Here is a 19,550-nt window from a genome sequence, read left to right as displayed (position 1 = left end):
TGTGTTCACCTCGCTGTCAGAAGTTCCAGTCCAGGTGAAAAGGCCTCTGGAAAGTAGTTCAGGAACTGAGGTACGTAACACTTCCAGTCTGCGGCCTGGTTAAGTTCATGGCACTGGCTGATGGGACTGCCAATTCGGTACGGACTGATTATCTTCACTATTTCATTTTCACTAGGATCTAAAGCAAAGCTTTGTAAAGATCTTTTTCATCAAAGATACTCGTTTGGTTCAACAGGTTATATTTCATTAATTCAGGCAATACTCACCAAAAGAGTATAGGTCAGATTCAGTCCTACTAATGATTCTTCTAAATGTTCTTCAAAGCAAATATTTTCTATCCTAAGTGTTTAAAATACCTTAGACTACTGTATTCATCTTAATTATATTGATGGCTATAGATTCTAAGCTCTTGCATTATCTAGCCTAATATTGATTTTCTTTGCCATAAGCTTTGCTTCTCACACGAGATGCAGTGTTGAAGGTAGAGTAAAAGCACTTGTGTATTATCTGTAAACTCAGACTGGTGCGTGCTTGCAGCACCTTGCACAGCATGTTTGTTATTGCTGCTGAACAGCGTTTGCAAGTTATACTTGTGAATAGGGACACAGCGATACTGAAGGGAGAAGTAACTTCAGCTCTTGCGGGGATGCTGTTCTGGCCCATTCAAGCATAAATATTTAAGAATAAAAGGTTGAGAGAGAACAGTATTGCTGCCTCTGTTCCTAAGTTCTGTCTATGGTTGCACATTATAGCTGCTGTGTAAAGGTGTATGACCAGTGCTGTACTGAAGAGAAGTGTCCTGTGATTAAACTGGAAACTGGTAGGTTTTCTTCATGGACAGTATTTAAATACAGACACTGAAGTGCAGAGGAGAAATGCATCCTGCTGCCCTTTCTACAAAGCTCGTGCTGTATAAAGAAATGCTGCATCTCATTAATGGTAAATGAGCAGATTCTTTACAGTTTTTGCTGTTCTCGTTTTGCCTAGCAGAGCAGGCAGCCCCGTGACAAGTGAGTCTGGCACCCTAAGGAGTTGCAGAGGAAGAATTGAGGCTTCTGGGAAGGAGCTTTCCCGTTCAGCAATCCTCTGTGCATTTATTTTTGGGTAGCAGGCAGTAAGTTTAGAAAGGAAACTGTCAACTCCATTGTTAGCAAATTTTGACTTGCAACTGTTCTTGAAGTCCCGACTTGACATAGGGCTTTTATCGTGTTCTTTCCCGCCCCTGAAAATTGCATATTGTAAACCCAGGGGTTTGTCTTCTTTTTTTTTTTTCTTTTTTCCAAGGAATAAACTACACCCAAATGTTACCTTTATACTGTTCATTTGGATGGTCCAAAGGGAGCATGTACCAAAAGCACAAATGGTACAGGGGAGCCTTTTTATGTGGTAGAAATTTACCATTTATAGTACTTGATGTGAGAATTGTAACAAAAATCTTTGAGCTACAGAGCCTGTGCCATAGCAGATGGCTGAGGGTAAGCTCTTAATGCATTTTCTAAGAGGCATAAATAGTAATACCAAAATCCAGCCTAAAATATCCCTAGTATGTTTCATGCAGCTTTCTTTAGAGGAAGAACCTAGATGTAGGGAGGAAAATTTGTTTTATTGAATGGGTCTGTTGGAATTAGGCTGCAGTGCCTAGTTCTTGAAACTACTTCTGTCAGATGAGTGGTTCCTCTGGTATTGACATCACAATTTTTCTATGCGTGCTTGATCTCATGATTTTCTCAGTCTCTTTCATAAGACTTCAGGGGTTCTTGTTGCTCAGACACACATGTTGTTCCTGGAAGATACTCCTAAAAATGCTGAGAAGGTGGGAAATGACTTTTGCTTTATTTAATAAAAAATAATTCCTTTTACTATCAAGTTTTGGGACTCTTGCTTTGTGCTCTTTATTTTTCCATCTTAAAAAGGAAGTGTTTAATATACTGAGTAAAAAGTGCTTACAAAAGCATCAGTATGCTTTGTTATTCACAAAGCTTAGGGCTGCGGTTCGTCTAAAATGGAAATAGGTGGCCTACATTCATGTCAGGGTTTGTGTAGTGTTGGCCACATAAGACCACTATTCTGTGACACTGATTCCAAATTACTAAAATTTGTTTACAAATATTTAAGTTAATATTTCACTCCATGGTATGTTAGCAAATTCATTGCTTTGGACCTACAAAGAAGGAATGACCGGTGACATTTGTAAGTGTTAGCTGTAATAAATGTCACTTTAATCAAGGCTCATCCCTTGTGGTGAAAGGATATCTGTTTCCTTATCTTCATGGCTGTAGCAGATCTGAGACTGAAACAGTCAACAGGCTATGAAATAGTAATTGATGTTCATGCGTTGTGGAGAAAACACGAGCTGCATGGAACTGCCTCAGCCCTTGCTGTTAGCAGATGAGGTAAGGTGGCCATCACTCCCCAGCCCCCAAACTCCAAGGAGTGGGTTCCTGCCTGTGGCAGCCTAATGCTGTTTTCTTCATCAGCAGTTCTTAAAGCACTGTACAGAGGTAGAGGTCACTCCTCTCTGTAGCACAGATAAGGAAAACAAGGCACGGGCGAGAGATGAAGACAAGAGTCATGCAACAGGCTGCTGGCAAGGCTGTATTTAAAATAGTGTTCTCCCAGACATTTATTTAATGCTTTCACTATTCGGTATGTCTTGTGCTCTCAAGGAGCTTTTAGCATTGGATCCCCTGACTGGGCTTTGAATTTGGCCAGGTATCAGGTAACTACTAAATCTTCGTGCTCTTTTTTTTTTTTCTCTCCTAGTAGCATACCTACTTTTGAGGACTTATAATTGGGAATAACTTTTTTCATAGCGGACTCAGTTATTGGAGTAAAATATAATCTTATGCATAACTATGAGTTTCTTTATCTGACTTGAATTCTCATAATGTTTTTTTTTTTTTTCAACCAGGGGCTGCTGCAGGATGAATTAAAACATGTTTCTGTGGTGCAGGGAAAGTGGAAGGGGAGCTGCTTCTCTAAGTACCCTTACATAAGTGGATTGAGGCTGCTTTATAGGGCAGGCCCCCAGTTATATACACAATTGTGAGACCAATTGCTGGCTATTATTCAAAGAGGTTTTACTTCTAATAGCCTTTTCTCAAATTTGTTCATATTTTGAAGGGAGCTCTTTGTTTTGTGTTGGCATGAAGTTAATGTTTGCTTATAAAAGAGCCTTTCTTTTACATTAGTTTAAGCTGGTTTATTTCAGTGTTCTAGAAGTATTTGAAGTCAAATTCCTTACGTTATGCCCTCAGTTGGAAAGATCATACAAAAAGTTCACCTGAATCTTACCTCTGTAAAGCAAATATATTTATTTTAAGTCTGGACAAGGGATTACAAGATGCTGCATAACACTTTCAAGGGCTCATTGATGATTATTCCAGAGCTAGAAAAATTCCTGAGGCTTATGGTTTGCATCCTTTCTTTAATCAATGTAACTGTTGGTTTGAAGACTTTCATTGTTAAAATGGTGATGCATATGCCACTGAGCAGGTCTCTAAAGAGTCTCTAAAGAACTCCAGTGGGCCCAGCACTTCTTTAAATTGTCTGTTTTCCTTTTATGAACAAGGGTCTAATTCTGACTCATTTTCTTGAAGGCATTCTCATATTTTCAAAGTAGATGTGAAGATCTGTTTATAAGAGTCTGCATTAAATACAGAACTAAGCACCTGCAAAAAGGTTGTGTAGGAAATGAAATGGCTGGTGAATGCTGGAGAAAGAGGACCTTGGTGCATGAAAGCAATGGGTAGATGGTAGAGGAGAAGGGAACATTGAGTCAGAAGAACAAGTTTCCCTTACAGCCGAGTTAGTGGTAGAAGGCAAAACAAGTTTGAGCTCCAATTGTATCCCATAAGTCGCTTGAAACTCTTGATTCTTGCCTTGAATCTCTGTGGCTCAACGCCAATCAGGGATATCTGTGCAAGGCTATGAAATGTTGTTTTGGAAAGCAAGTAATGTACAGATCTGTACATTATTTTTTGTGTGTGTGTGTGAGTATCATCCTAGTCTTTAAAGTCCTGTTTAATTTACAGTGGCTCACAAGGTAGATTTAAAAATTTAATCTAAAAATTCCCTTAAGCTTTGAAAAAGAACGGTCCTATAAATAGCTTGTTTTTTGTAGGAAAAACTGCAAGATATTGTGTCCTCTGCAGTGAGACTTCTTGCCCTGAAGGCAGTAGGGCTGTGAGAAACTTGTGGCAGGTCTGCCCACAGCATGCTTGGTTTTTTTTCTCAAAGTAACTAAATGTGTAACTTCAACAACAGCACAAATAATTGTATTTTGTCATGTGCCTGCTGCTTGCTGGCCAGCCAGGATTTCAGCAGAGCTAAGAGGTGTGACAAAGCTGAGTGAGCTGGTAACACTGCAGGAAAGCAGGAAGCATCCGTGTTCAGTTTCTTCATAGATGGAAGCTCCAGGTTGAATGTCATCTATGTTAGCTGCTAACCCAGGATGGGCCAGCTCGGGGTGCTGTAATGCTGTAATCGCCAGCCTGCTTGGGGCAGTGGCTACGTGACAGCTTTGGAGGGCTGAGGTCTTGAACTGAGGTTGTAGGCTTTAAGAATATCTTCCATAAAAACATTTTTTTCCCTCTGTTAGATTAAGATCCTTGTGTGTCCAAAATAATAAGGAATGCCTGAAGTGGCTTTGTGCTGTTCCATAAACTTCCTCTCTTCCTTCTCCCTTCAAATAAGCAAAAAGCAGTGTCCTTTATGCTATGGCTTTATTTTTAATATGGCCCAACTTTGCGTGTAGGTGGGAAAAAGATATTTGCTTCTATGCATAATACACTTCTAAATCTGCAGGTGATTGTGGGAAATTAAGCAATGAAAAGAAAGCTTTAAGCTTAAGACTGGACATAGTTGGTGATTGCAATAAATAATTCCACAGGCAGTGGAACTGATGAGGCCTCCATGTCTGGCAGCTGAGGAACTTTCCAATTTGCACCAAATAAAGCTTTTCTCGTGTGCCTGGGTATTCACAAAAGGCTCTCATGTCAGTTCTGTCAAATAAGGTGAAATCTCTCTTCAGTTTTCTTGTCTGTGGAGCAATCGGTCTGTCTCCTGAAAATAATGTCCTGCAAATTGTATTAAAATTAGAAGATTGTTTCCAGCTGCTTAACTTGTTGAAATCTGCCAGCAATCTCCGCAAGTTCTCTGTTTCTTGTTTCTGTGGGAAATGGCTATACAACCATGTCTGTAGCATCTGAAGTTGACTTTTTGCAATAAACAATTGTTTTCAGAGATAAGTTTATAAGTAATTATTTCAATGTATCTTTAGTAGCTAAAATAGCTGGGAAAGTTGAAGTAATTGCCATTTACCCAAATCGCAAATAAAGAAGTATCCAAATCAACGCTCGTGTGAAGGACTCATCTGTGAAGGTTTAGGAGACAATCTAGTGCTAAGATGTAAGCCAGATTACACAACTCCCAGCCTGGCAATTTACCAAATTTCAATTGCATAGCCAAGGTATGGAATACCTTGAAAGGTATTTCTATCTACCCAAAAGTCTCCATGGGTGGACTATCAAGCCAAGGGCATCACATGCTGTACAAGAAGCAGGAACCTTAAATAATGTGACCCACATCTCTTAAGGGAAAAAGACTAAAATGGTGGCTGAACACATCTACTTTACCTATTGTGTTTCTTCTATCGTCATTACTGAGTGGGGCCCCAGTCCTTGTGTTCTTCAGATAAAGGTGTCAACAGGAACCTGAACAAGTCTCTTCTCTCTCCTGTTCTGTTCCTTTGCGTCTCCATCCCTTCCCTTTCTAAAACTGCAAAAGCAGGTGGCACTTACTTGCTATGTAAGCACACCTGTGAATATTTGAGACCTCTAAAATTTGATGAAGGCTTTGATATTTCTTTATATTTCTTGCTATGGGCCCTAAAGTGGACCTAAACCTTCACAGCAGGCATATATGCTTGAGAGGTGGATCCCCTACTGCCCAGGGCTGAGAAACATTGTAGGCTCCTGAACTTAGCCAAGCTCAAGTTTTCCAAGTTTCTGTGAAAGCACTAGGAAAATTTTGTCTACTGTAGGAAATGCCTCTGCTACTTCCAATGTAAAAATTGCACACTTGCATGTTGTTTAAGTGGTCTAATTAGTGTAGGGCTCATCTGAACAGAGACAGGCTCATTTGGTTCCTTTAGAAGCACATTTGGAGGAGACTGCAGCGTGCCGTCTGTAGGATTGCTCAGAGCTGAGAACACCCAGCCCGGAGGTGGGTTATCAGCCCTTCTGAGCAGGATGGGAATGCACTGTTCCTGCATGGCAGGAGACAGCCTCAGCGCCAAGAAAACAGCAGCGTTTCTCTTCAAAATGGACCACTGTGCAGAAGGGAAATCAAACCACCAGGGCATGGAGCTGTGATGTGCATGCCACCACCAACAGCCTTCCCATGAGAAGGGGAGGAGGTTCCAGCCTCTGGTCCACGCAGCAGCTTCTGTTGATGCTCTCTGTGTTAAGAGTGATGAGTTGCAATGCACAGGCTGTGCTGAGCACTGCAGAAGTGTTTTTGGAAGCTCCATCTATTTACAACAGTAAAGATAAGCTGATCAGCACAAAGGTATTACCACTGTCTGACTCTGGTTTAGTTCACCTTGAATAACATGAGCTTATTAAGGTGTTGACATGTAAATGTGTAATTATTTCAAGAATAGGTTTTTTGAGGTAAACTAAGACTTCAAGCAATGCTTCTGCTCGATTGACCAGTGTGATTTTTTTTCTGTGAAATACTTGTATTCTAGAGAAAAATGTCAGCCACAGTTCTGTCTAATTGGCTAATTTTCTGTAGACTAATCTTATTTCTTACAGTTAGCTACCCAGCATTCTGGCTGCTGCTGCTGCTTTCCCTTTCATCACTCTTAGTGAGTTTCCATCTCCTTTTTCATGGCTTAAATAATGCTTGGCTAGTAGAGATTTCCTCCGTAGCAAAGCTTCCTGTCCTTGCCGTGGTCAGGATTAGAGTTATGCCTCAGTAAGTGTTTTCCACAGCGAAGTGGTGCTTGACTTCACACCTCTGTTCTGGAGCCCGGCCATCAGAGGCTGCCTGTGACTTCCCCCTGGTTTGATGACACTCAGTGGCAACAGCCCTTTATTCGTGAACCCTTGTAGAAGCAAACTGCAAGCTGTCCTCCTGGGCTTGTATCAAAGAAGAACCGAGTGGCATGGGAGCATCCAGCATCGTCACCTGGTCAGGCTTCAGGGTGTTGGCTTAGGATAATGAGGATTGCAGCAGATATTACAATGCCTTCCTCCAGTGCCTGCTCACCAGTAGTAGTATTGGTCGGGACAGCTTTTTCCAGATATCTACTTTAAGGAAATAAATAGAAATACTGGTGTGTATTCTGGTAGGATTGGGATTGCACACAGCTAGCCAGTTCTGAATTGCAAAGTAGCATCGTAGCATTTTTCATAGAAATATTGAAGTAGCTAATTGTGTGCCCCGAGACTTTCAAGCTGAAAGTCTTCTGACAGACTTCCTGAAGAAGCTATGGGCATTATATCAATATCAGCATGCTTCTTCAAGAAGTTGCTGTGCCTGGAAACAAACCGCAGCTAGCTGTGGTCTTGGGTTGTAGGGCAAGGTTGTCCTTCAGTTTTCTTTGTAAGATACTTCCTGGGGCTGGGAGGGGTAACTAGGAGAAGAAATCTGCCACATGGGATTTAATTGCCTTTGTATACATGAGTCTGCACCTCTCTTGGAAAAAATCTGGAGCTTTAAAATTGGAAAAAAGACTGAAAGTCACTGTTTTCAGAAGTGTTGTCAACGTGCAACACAGCAATACCGAACCATTCGAAGAATACATTATACTCAGTTGTATTTTTATGAGCACTAAAATGGGAGTGATTAAGCACTGGAACAGTCTTCCCAGAGGTAATTTGGGGCCTTTAAACTTAACTGGGCAAGACCTTGAGCAACCTGACCTCAGGGCTTTGCAATTACCCTTGCTGTAAGCCAGAGGTTGGAGTGGATGCCTTAGGGAGGTCACAGCCAACACCAGGTATCTGAGGCTCTTTGATCGTGGCATTGCAAGCAGCTGGCAGCTGTACTGGAGACCTGTATGCTGGCAAGGATTCTGCTGAGCTGTCCGGTGTGATGGCTCGCTCTTGCAGTCAGGCGTGCTGCTGTCTGTGCTGGCTTGCTTTACTGTTTCTGAGACATGCTGAGTTACTCTAAGGAATTAATTAGGTGTCTGCAGCAAGCATTTGTACCAGAAGCTGATCAAAGTACTCAGGTACTTATTGCCCAGCTGGAAGCTATCGGCACGGGTGTGAGCCACCCCACAAACAGGTGGTGACTTGTCGTGGCCACCTTTTGCAGGCAGAGGGTGTTTCACGAGCCCGGTGCTGATAGCACATATCCTGCAGCCTGCATGTCCAAGGACGAGACCAGCTCTGCTGGTGAGCTGACACCAGGTTTACTGCTTCACAGCTCATTAGTGTGGGGGCGTGATGAGTCCCTGGAATCAGTGGCATGTCCTCCTGCAGGATGCTGGCTGTGGGAACGAGAAAGGGAACCGAGGGGATTGACTCCTCTCATTCCCTGATGGTTGGGCTGGCTTCTTTCTTTTTCCTGTGCACCTTATCCAGATACAAAAGTAAGTAAAAAGGACAAAGACCTCAACAGAAAAATTAAGCACAGCAGTAGGATCAACTTCAGAATCTTTCTGCTGAAAACACAGCAATAACTATTAAGTATTAAGTAACACAGAAGCTTACTGAAACTCAGAAAAAACACCCTAATTACTTGGAGGATTTAATGGCACTCCTCTCCAATTCTGTCTGTGAAGTCAGGGGTAGGACTTCTTGTGAAGACACATTTACGTACATCTTTAAAGGAATACTTCTAAAAGGAAAATTAGTTTCAAGAATGGTGTGAGAAACTGAGCAGTGTATATTAATTGGCTTCAAAAGACAAATTGAATGCAAATTCAAAAAAATACCATTGAATGTGTAAGTTACAATATTTGTGTAAATGTTCCCAAATGCTGCAGTTCTGCAATTGAAGTTGAAAAATGTCAATTAGCATGGCTGAGATTGGTAATGAATAGCAGTGCATGAAGTTTACGGGTCATAAGTTCAAACACTTTTACAAGCTGTGCGTGTACATTTCCAAAGGTTGTGGATGATTAAATATTATTGTCAACTGTCTTCTAGAAGCTGAGCAACATAAAGTGTTGTAAAACATCAGCCTCCATTCATTTTCATCATACACAAGAATGAAGTAGAAGGAGCTGGATGTTATTGTCCTCCTCCTGCTGAAATACAGCTTGTTTTTTTTTTTTTTTTTTACTGTGTTGTCCCTTTTTTTTTTTTTAAAGTGGTGTAATAGTGGAACTCATAATTATGTTTTAACATGTGAGAACCTCATTGTAGTCTGTCAACACTAGGAATTTGCACAATGCTAATTAGTAAGTTAAAATGTAATTGAACTCTGGGCTTGGTAGGTCTCGGAACAACACCTGCTTTAACAACACCTACTTTAGATGCAGGGAAATTGTTCTCTAACTTGCAAATTGAGCTCTGTGCTCAGAGTATCCACGTGTAAATTAAACCTATTGTGATTACACAGAATGAGGACACTGTTTTTGTGTAATGCTCTGTCTGCTCATGGGGTAGGTTTTCTATGCAGTCATCATGGAGTTACGACAACTAGGGTTTGCCCGGATAATCCAGTTGGTGTTTTTGCTGCTAGATACAATAGGAAGCAATTGGTAGTACACTATTTCTCAATGCAAATAGTTCTTCTGGACCTTGAATGTAAGGTGCATAAATTGCTGCCAAAGCCACCTTTTTCTGTGGGTAGGCCTGCTGGGCGGAGGCTGGTGGAGTTGGACTTGTTTCAGGGGGTTGAGAAGGCTTCTTGTATGGACAGTGGTTGAATGAAATGTCTTCTTGGTTATAACTGTACGGTGGCACACCTGTGCTCCTTTTTGTTGTGGTGTCTACAAGATTATCAGTTTAAAAAGGAGATGAAATGGCAGAAATGAGAGAAAAGGCTGTTAGCAGTTGAACTAAATATGGGCAGTCATACCCCAAATCAAGTCTTTGCCTATTGCAGCGTAAGGGAAAAGTAACATCTCTTGGACATCTCTTACACCTGCGGTGTCCACCAGCAAACTGTACTCTTGTAGTTAATTCAAGGTTCCCTTTTCCTCACCTGACGAGTCCAGTTATGACTAAATTAGTTGCATAACCCTGTAGGTTATAGGGAGGGAAGTCTTGCTTTGCATTTAGTTGTAGAGCATCTGAGAAGCTGACTGCAGAGCTCTGAGTCAGCTCTGACTTCTTCCTGCTGGATACCTCAGTGGTGAGCAATCAGTCTTACTACCTCTGAAGAAATGGTTGCAAAGAGGAACGTGTGAAAATTGCATCACAGGGCTTTGCCAAAGGTTATAAAGCTTCCCTAGGGAGTAGCTGTCAGTTCAACTAATTACTTTGCCTCTATTTTAACCAAACTGGAAGCTTTTTGATAAGAAAAACTCCAAGAAGCTCAAGTGATCTTTCGGTCATTGTAAAGCCATTGAAAAGTGTGATGTCAGTGATGGTGATACTTAGTAATCATCATCATAGATACTTAGTACACCACTAGATGTTGATGTAATGCACCAAGGTGTGCATTCTGGATAAGCCAGCTGTTCGGCGAGCAGTGCTGACGAAGGTGCAATAATGCTGGTAGAGTGGCTGGGGAAACCTAGTATGGAGCCTGTTGCTCAGACCACATGTCTTTTGAGAAAGTTCTTGGAAATGTAACAGATCTATGAAAAGATCAATGTATTGTCCCTTAATGGAAAAGAAAGCACTTAAAAATACAGGGAAATAGACAACAAACTAGAAAGCAATATTGTTGTTGCTCTTAAGTTCAAAATGCTAACAAAATGGGTTCATGCACCATAAGTCTCATCCCCAGTCTAAGAAGGATGTGGTAGGACTGGGTAAGATGCGTTTGAGAGTTACAAGGGTAATGAAAGCATAGATGTGTTATTTCTATTCCTTTTTTTCTTTTTTTTTTTTTTTTTTTTTTGGTGCAAGGATGACTTAAAACTAGTATCGCTTCTTTAAACAGTAGTAAAACTGTGGGTAAGGAGCTATAACAGAATATCTATAACAGCATGTGCAGCATGGAGAAGCAACCAAGGATTCCTACTGTCTCCTAGCATAAGAACTAGCAGGGATGATGAACTGAGACTACCAGGTGGTACATTTTTCAATCAGAGGAGTTCTTGACACAGTGTGTAAGTGAATAGTGACACAGTCCTGTATGCTGGTGTGATGCTCAGAAGTTCACGTGGAGTCAAGGAGAGATGAGATAAACTCACAGAGGAAAAAATACATGCAGTAAAACACATGTGCTGGCTTAGGAAGGCTTTGAGCTCCAGCCTGCCCATGCTGGGGGTCTGTTCCCATGGCAGAGAGGTGTCCTGCTGTGTTCTCTGCACACCTGCCACTGTTACAGCACAGACCCTGGGCTGGATAGCCTCTGGTCTGTGCTGTGACAGAGGCTTTAAGCTGTATATCCTTGTGACTTGGCTACAAGATGAAAATTGGAGCCTTTGAAGAGTGTTTATTCCCTCATAGGACTTTTACAGTAGAACACAAATTATGTATATATTAGAAAATATGTTCAGGTATGTTTCCAGGCACGGAAGCAATCTGGTGTAGAATAATATTTTAATAAAATATCTCAATTTGAAAACAGGACAATTTCACATTGCCAGCTGGGAGCAATCCTTGTTCATGTGAATTCCCAAACCATGCCAAAGAATTCTAGGGGTTTGCTAGTTGGCATAGGTTAAAATCGTGCCAGAGATCATTTTTAACAATTAAGCAATATAGGCAGTTGCATTCCAATACCCAGGAGTGTTTCCAGGCCCTGTAATTTACAGCCTGCATATTGCATTTCTATTCAGTTTGAAGTAATGAACAGAAAAATGTAGTAGCACAGTAGGGCTTCTCTGTGTGACTGCCATAGTTACTGGTCTGCCTCTTACAGGCAAAGTCTTCTTGCTGATTTTATGGCCAAGAACAAAATGTTCTATTAGGTTCTTAAGCAATTTAAATCTTGCACACAAAAAAAGGGTATGGAAGCAATGTGGGGTCATTTGAACTTGCCTGTGTTACCACCTGGAAAATAGTCTAAAGTTGCTGTTTAGAATAAAGATCATTAAGAGTTGCTCTGCTAAAATGTAAAATTTATTGGTTTTACCTTAAAAGTAATCACTACTTTTCCTTTCTAGACGATGTCTTCAGCAGTTGTTCAAATATATGCAGCAGATCGCAATGCCATGTGGTCAAAGAAATGCTGTGGTGTAGCTTGCCTTGTAAAGGACAATCCGCAGAGGTCATATTTTATCAGAATATATGACATTAAGGTAAGTGTCTTTTCTCTTGCAGACTGACTTTGTTATATTCATTCTCCATTTTGAATTGAATGAGTTTGTGTGATTGTAGTTACACCCATACGCAGATATTCTGAAGTAAATAGTTGTACACTGAGCAGTTCATTGACAGTACATATTAATAGGCATGGGCAACTTTCTTGGGTGTTCTAAATTTAAATTATTTCATAGATGTCAGCTCTTACAGATGAAATAAAGATATGATTTTCCTGCGGCTCACAGAAGCTGTCCTCCACTAATCAGATTAGTGGAACCAGTGAAAGCCAGTGTAGTGTCACTGATACGGGTAGCTGCCAGAACTCTAGCAGGTGTTAGTACCTTGGCTGGTACTAATAAAATACATGCTGCGTTCTTTAGGGATGAAAACCAGAATCTTCATTTTCATGATCAGTGTGTTCATGCACAGAAAAACTGCAGGATAAACATTTGCTTTTCCCACAGTATTTGTATTCATACTGAAGATCTCTGTCCGATTCTAATATTTCACTCAGGGCAGTGTGAACTAATGCATTCCAAGATGTTTTTACAGCAAAAAAAAATGATACCTAGAGGTATAAGTTGTATTGACTTTCGCTGAGACTTTGGAAAGCTTCCCATTCCCTCTACAGCTAGGAGTAGCTCCCTGTCTGTCAACATTAATTACTTGAAGTCTCTCAGATTGACTCAGAAATGCTAGTTGGCATTTACACTTGTCATTTGGTCACTTCATTATTAGGCTTAGAAACTGTTCCTTGGGTGTTGAACCATAATGCCATTTAAATATATAAAACTTGCTTAAAAAGGTGAAATTTTTGTTCCCTTGAAGTTAAGTGTTTTCAGGTAAACCCTGAGCTGGTAAAATGCTGGTGTAAGCCTCCCTTATTTTTATTACTATTACCTTTGTATCATTGCTATCACTGCTGACTATTAGTGCTACCAGCATAACTATTGCAGGATTATAGAAATTGAGACGTTTTTTAAAACATCCAGGAATCTGAACAGAAGGTAGAATGAGGGAATTAGTCTGGTTTCATCTGTTTTCTCCACGTGTTCTGGTATACTTGGATTGAGCTCATTCTTTGGGTGGATGACAGATGCGTAGCAATATGCAGCTTCAAACTCTTGATTGGTTATATTATGAAAGATAACCTGCAATTTGTCTTCAAGTGTTTTCAAATCTTTTTTCTTTTTTTTTTTTTTTCTCAGGATGGGAAATTATTGTGGGAGCAGGAGCTGTACAATAACTTTGTATATAATAGTCCTAGAGGATATTTTCATACCTTTGCTGGAGATGTGAGTCTCAACATCTTTGAATACCTGTTTTAGAATGTCTTTTAATACAACGGTAACTTCTTCTAATATAACTGAGGTTTTCATTTCACTCTGTAAATTATTTATGAAAGTACAATATTACTTGTTTTCCTTGAAGTTTTTTATGCTTATTTATTGAAATAACTTTGGCTTTCAACTAGAAAACTTAAGCCATAGAACAGAACATGAAATGCACTTCGGTATGAAACACATTCTGACACCTGTTAATACTGAAATTCTTTTGACTTACCGATGATGCTTGTGAGGTATCATCTATTTCTTCTAATAAAATTTTCTTCACCCAACTTTGATTTCAGGCCCCAAGATTTTGCTCAAACTTGTTAGTATGAGCTCAAGATACTTGATTAGTAGAGAGACATTCCTGTTAGATTATGTTTCACTGAGATTTGTTTCCAAATTTACAGTGGTGTTTTGTTTTTTTTTTTAACTGATTATACCTTCAGAAGGTATAAGAACTTACAAGTCTTTGAAACATTTTCTTAGTCATGGGTGGGGGGATATTAATGTTTTTCAGACATGTCAAGTTGGTCTTAATTTTGCTAATGAAGAAGAAGCTAAACTATTCCGCAAAACAGTAACAGAGTTACTTGGACGACGGCAGAGAAAATCTGGTAAATATTTAAATTAATCTTAAATTCAGGCTTGTTTATGTTGTTCTAGGGGGAGGCAGGAAATTAATTATATGTCTGAAAGCAACTGGAGGCTTTGCTGCTATATTTATATTTAGAAGTCATTGTGTTATGAAAGTGCTTCATCTCTCTATTTTACAAAAATATTTTTTTTCTGAAATAACGTGGTGCTCCATTCCTATAAAGTCTCAGCTTGTAGACTCCAAGATTGTGGTGTTTGAAAATATAGACCAGAAAGAAGCAAAAAGGGTAAGCTGTCAGTGGGAAAAAGGAGAAATCTTCCCGTAAGCTGTTTTCACGTTTGATTAAAACCCTATTTTAGCTCTGGGCTGTTTATAACGAATTTGTTTAAATTCAGCCCAAGTGGGTTGTAACAAAGATTTTACCATCTGGTATGTTCAGTAGTTCATGTGAATGAATTATTGGCATTGGTCCAGTGTTTAGTAGAGAAACATCTTCTATTCAAAACTCGTAATCTTGGCAGGGGCCGAGAACAGGAGACATAATGTGCCTATACTGTCCTTAGCAGCACAGGACGGTCTGAAGCACAGCATGCGTTTTGTCAGCTGCAGGATGCCTAAGGAACATGGTCAGTGTTTTAAAGGGAGCTTAGGCTTTCTCCAGATCTTGTCTTGGTCCTTTTTGTCATAAACATCTCATAAATGACTTGCCTGTCTGACAGCCATGTGACCATGAAGAGTAAGGTGAGAGAAAACATAGGTTGGATACGCATGGATGTGCTTAGGCTTGCTGTAGTGTGGACTTGTGTCTAAGCTATGAGTTTCTGTAGTCTGTCTTGGAATTGAATTGCACTAGCAATGAATGCAGGTAAGGCTGATGTAAAGGGAGGATGCCCTTGGAGAAGCATGGGCTTGCAAGTGTTCTCAGGAAGCTGCAGGATCCATGTGGGTTTCATTTAGGGATGGTGGCTTAGTCACAGAGCATTAGTTACTAAGCTCAGTTGGCTTCTTGAAGATGGTCTCTGCTTGAAACCAGAATATGTGCATTCTTGTGTGTCATTCTTCATTACCGTGTGTCTAAAACACTGTGCTGCCATGCACGGATGTGACTTGGAAGAAAGGAAATATCTATCTGCATGGCTGGCCATAGCAAACTTTGGCTAAAAATAGTGGTTCATCCTATGGTTCACAGGATGTTCACCATAGTATTTCTTGTTTAATCTTTGAGTAAATGTATTGGCTCGAGTGCTCAAACCCATGCTGTAGGATGAGCTTATTCCATACATTCTGAAATGTCTTAAAAGACAAACGACTCTGCCCCAAAATGCTTACAATTTGAAGAAAACTTTAGTTCAAAGAAGGAAATCTTAAAATACTCCATGTTTTTTCTTATTAAGAACTGGAAAACAAGAATTAAAAACAGATTTTTTTTTTTAGTCAAGCCACCAGGTGGAATTTCCTTTTTGTCATTGATAGGGACTGGTTGTAATTGTTCTCATATAATAACAGTCAAAGGTAAAACTGATTTGCTGTAGGTGCATGTACATAGATTTATATAAAAATGCTTTATAAAAACATTATATGTGTAGGCTAAATTATGCTGTACGCATAAGTTTATATCTAATATAAATTATATTAAAGCTTCATGTATTATTTATATTAGATAATAAATCGTGTGTATTCTAACACATCTTAACTTCTAAAGCTACAGTAATGGTTTGGCTTTCTTAATACTTTTTCTGTTTAATGGGACCTTTACTCCTATGCCTTCCAAAACATATTTCATTTCCTAGCAGTGCCACCTGATGTGCTTTTACAGAAATGAGTACTCTCTGTGATCACTTAGCAGCCTGCTATGCCATTCAGGGCTTGCTAGGAGACTTTTCCAGGGGTCTTATTGAAAGTTCAGGTTACAGGAAGGCAGCAAGAACAGCAGTTCTGGCTCAAAAAATTGTGTCTTGGTGCTGAGACTAGTATACAAAATGTCATACAGCTGCAAGAAGAGGCAACGGTGTTCTGCTCTTCCTCACTTGGCATGAAGTGTGTTCCAGTCAGTGTTCAGACAACTCCTGAGTAAGTGCATCTGGAGTTCAGCAGAGGTGAAGGTAGGGTTCCAAACAGAGAATGTGTGAGAGTTTACAAATGTACAAAATACTCAGTGGAGAATGGAATGATAGAGAAAGGCTTTAATATCAGGCTGTTTTTTCATCTAGTTAAATTTTGATTTTAAAAAACTCATTAAATCCTTAACCACAGGTTAGGAAGAAATTACCATACGTAGTTAATTTCTCTGGTAGACACACTTAAATAATCTCTCCACTTACTTCTTAAGCGGACCCCAAATAGTTTCCTCAGTAGGCAGAGTGAACACAGCCTTTCTCCTCTGGGCCTGTCAGTATAGTCCATTCACATTTTGGGTATACTTGCATGTAGGTACCATTTGTTCGTATTTTTTTTATCATCTTGCCTCAGAAATGTTAGTGTGTGCTCCACGCTCGTAGAGAATTTAGCTTTATTTTTAACTGCCTTTCAGACGTAGGAGGTTTCAGTTTTTGTCTAATTTTTTGGCACCTTGTAGCTCAGGGGTTGGAGCTCTTTTAGCCCTCCCTGAAGCTCCCTGCTTCCTCCACAAGCTTTTAGCTCCTGCTGCCCTTCCTAATGCATCTCAAGCTGGGTATTGAATATGTACTAAATGGTGCTATTACTGCCTGGGAGGCAGGGACATCTCTGCTGAGACTGGAATCCGATGCAAGCTGAGCACTTCAGAGATCTCTTTCCAGGAATACATGTTGATGGGAACACGGTTTCTCAGACACGGGCAGCTGAAGTTGATCTTTTGGATCAGCAGGCTTCTCCATCTTCTGTCAGACCTCTGGTGAGGTCATCGGCACTTCAGAACAGGAGTTCTTGTTTCCTAGTCTGCAGTGGAAACCACAGAAAAACAGATCTAGTATCTTTTGGACACAAATCGTTATTCTTATCTAGACCCAGCAAAAATTGTGGGAAGTGTTCAAAGTGTCCTGCTTTATTCTCCACTATTTTATCTCTGAAACTCTTTCTCCTAACGAAAATTCTAACAGGTTGCCATGATTTGGCACAAGGCCACTTACCATTTTCCATGAATGCCTACTGCTTTTGCCAGCTTCCCCTCCTGTGCCAAACGGTTTGCCCTAAGTCCTGCACTTTCCTTTTCAGTTTCAGGGCTGATGCTTCCTAGATAGGACTGCAATTACACTCCAGAAGTTGAGCAGGTTCTTTTGGAGTCCAGCGTGAGCGGATTCTTAACCTAAATATTCTAGGAAGAGTATTTGGCCAAAAAGCCCCTTCTTTGTCCCCCAGCCTTTCACCTCTAACACTAATTTTCTTTGAACTGATGGACAGGTGTCTTCTGAAGGCTTGCTCAGCCAAAGAAGATTCTTGAAGGATTTTGGTCACCTTCTTTTGGAGGTTCTCTATTCCCAACTGAAGGTTATCAGCATGTGAGGCTGACTCATCTTACCCACGTATAATTTTAGATTTTGTTTTTTAAATATTGATAGGACAAGGTCAAGGATATCTCTGTAAGCACAGTCTCCCTTCCCCTTATGCTTGTGTCTGAAAAGCACAACGGGTTAGCAGTTTTTCCAGGACTTGCTGAAGATGAAAATGTCTGTTTAAAAATTCTTCTTAAGCTCTTAGGAGGAGGCCCAGTTACATCTCAGATACGCCAATATCTATATAGAGCCATGTTTTTTGGTGTGGTGAGGTGATAGACCATGCTTGCATGTATGGTACTGCAAAATCCAGAAGCTTTCTGAATGTCTGTGTAGATACACAAGTGGTGTAAGTATAACTGGACTGGTTTTTGTTCAAAAAGTTGAGTTGTATAGGAACAAATACTAAGTGGGAAGTCTCCTTCAAAGGAGAATAAACCATTACAGGCTGAGATTAATGAGGTATGAAATGCTTACAACTGCATTTTAAGCTGTCAAACCAAATTCTTCATTATCTGTGAAACAATTTGGCTTTGTGAATAAAATATAAGGAGGAGGTCTGAGTTCTGTGCAATATTGTTCAGCTAGCTGCTGGTTAACAGGTGAAATGTCTTGCCCTTCTGTGTCCTAGTTTCTTCACATAAAACCAAAAATAATTATAAAGTACATCTGGCTTTGTGGGAGAACATTGCTGTATCAAAGTGCTCATTGTATTTCCAATTAAACTGAAGGAACAATCTCAGTTAGTGGAAATCAGAAACCGTAATACTCTGAAAATCTTGCTTTGATAGGTTGTACCAAAACAGCTGCTTTTTGAATATTTCACCTTATATTGGAGTCAAAATGTCTGAAATCAACTCACTAGCTATTTCCTTATGCTCCAAGTTGGCTCACTTCAATCAGTGCTAATGATCTAAAATATGTTTTCATAATTCTGTAATGCTTAACTTCTTTCAGATGGTCAACAAGTAGGTTTTAAAACCAGGTTGTTAGGTCTCAGCTCAAGGTCATTGAAAGTGTCACTAGAAACTAAAGTTTAGAATGAATTTGTTCTGTGATACCTATGAATAAATACTTTCTTTTTTCTTTTTCAACAGAAAAAAGAAGAGACCCTCCAAATGGTAAGCTTTTTGCATGAGCACTGCGTTTTATTTTTTCCTATTGCTGTCTTTTATGGTTTCTGTATAGCTTTTGTTTTGGGCTTGTTCAGGATAGTCCTGTGGTAGCAAAGGCAGTAAACTCATACTCTGGAGGTTAGTATGTTTGTTTTGTTTCTGTTCTTTGGTATTTGTTTACTTGTAGCTTGGAAGATTTGTGGCTTCTTAGCTGGCATTTGTAAAGGATGTTTTTGGAGAGGGGCATGTTTTCCTGTAAATAGGACAGAGGCCCTTCAGCTTAAGCTGTGAAGAAGGCTTTGTACCTTTCATTTGGTGTTTGGTCTTCAGAATATACCTATGAAGAGTTGCTCTACAAAACATTGCTGAAATTCAAAGCTAATATATTTGTCTGAAGGTGGGCATAATCATAATTGATTTCATAAAATATGCATGACATTTTAATTTTTTTATCTGACTAACCCTGTAACATAGCCTTTTAGTAATATGTCATACGTTTATAAGAGTAAACTTCTTTTTTTTCCACGAGAGAGTATCTGAATTTAGTTGTCTCGGGAATACATCTCACTGACATGAATATCTTTATGGTTTTAAACTAAAAGGTGGTTTGAAACTAAAAGAGGGGATATTTAGATTAGAGGTTAGGAGGAAATTCT

The 19,550-nt window shown here is 39.9% G+C and overlaps 1 protein-coding gene across 1 annotated transcript in view; it reads left to right on the top strand.

The window, feature by feature from the left end:
- The window catches only part of WASL (WASP like actin nucleation promoting factor), a 49,630-nt gene that overhangs the window by 13,202 nt on the left and 16,878 nt on the right, over nucleotides 1-19,550 (top strand). The window contains exons 2-5 of the mRNA XM_084516819.1: nucleotides 12,245-12,379; nucleotides 13,592-13,678; nucleotides 14,232-14,328; nucleotides 18,877-18,900. Coding sequence (XP_084372945.1) covers nucleotides 12,245-12,379; nucleotides 13,592-13,678; nucleotides 14,232-14,328; nucleotides 18,877-18,900 — 343 coding nt within the window. The remainder of the gene's footprint in view (nucleotides 1-12,244; nucleotides 12,380-13,591; nucleotides 13,679-14,231; nucleotides 14,329-18,876; nucleotides 18,901-19,550) is intronic.

The sequence above is a fragment of the Aythya ferina genome (genome assembly GCF_964211825.1).
Source record: "Aythya ferina genome assembly, chromosome: 1".
Lineage (NCBI taxonomy): Eukaryota > Metazoa > Chordata > Aves > Anseriformes > Anatidae > Aythya > Aythya ferina.
The sequence above is the reverse complement of the archived record's forward strand: the minus strand, read 5'-3'. Positions and strand labels throughout refer to the sequence as shown.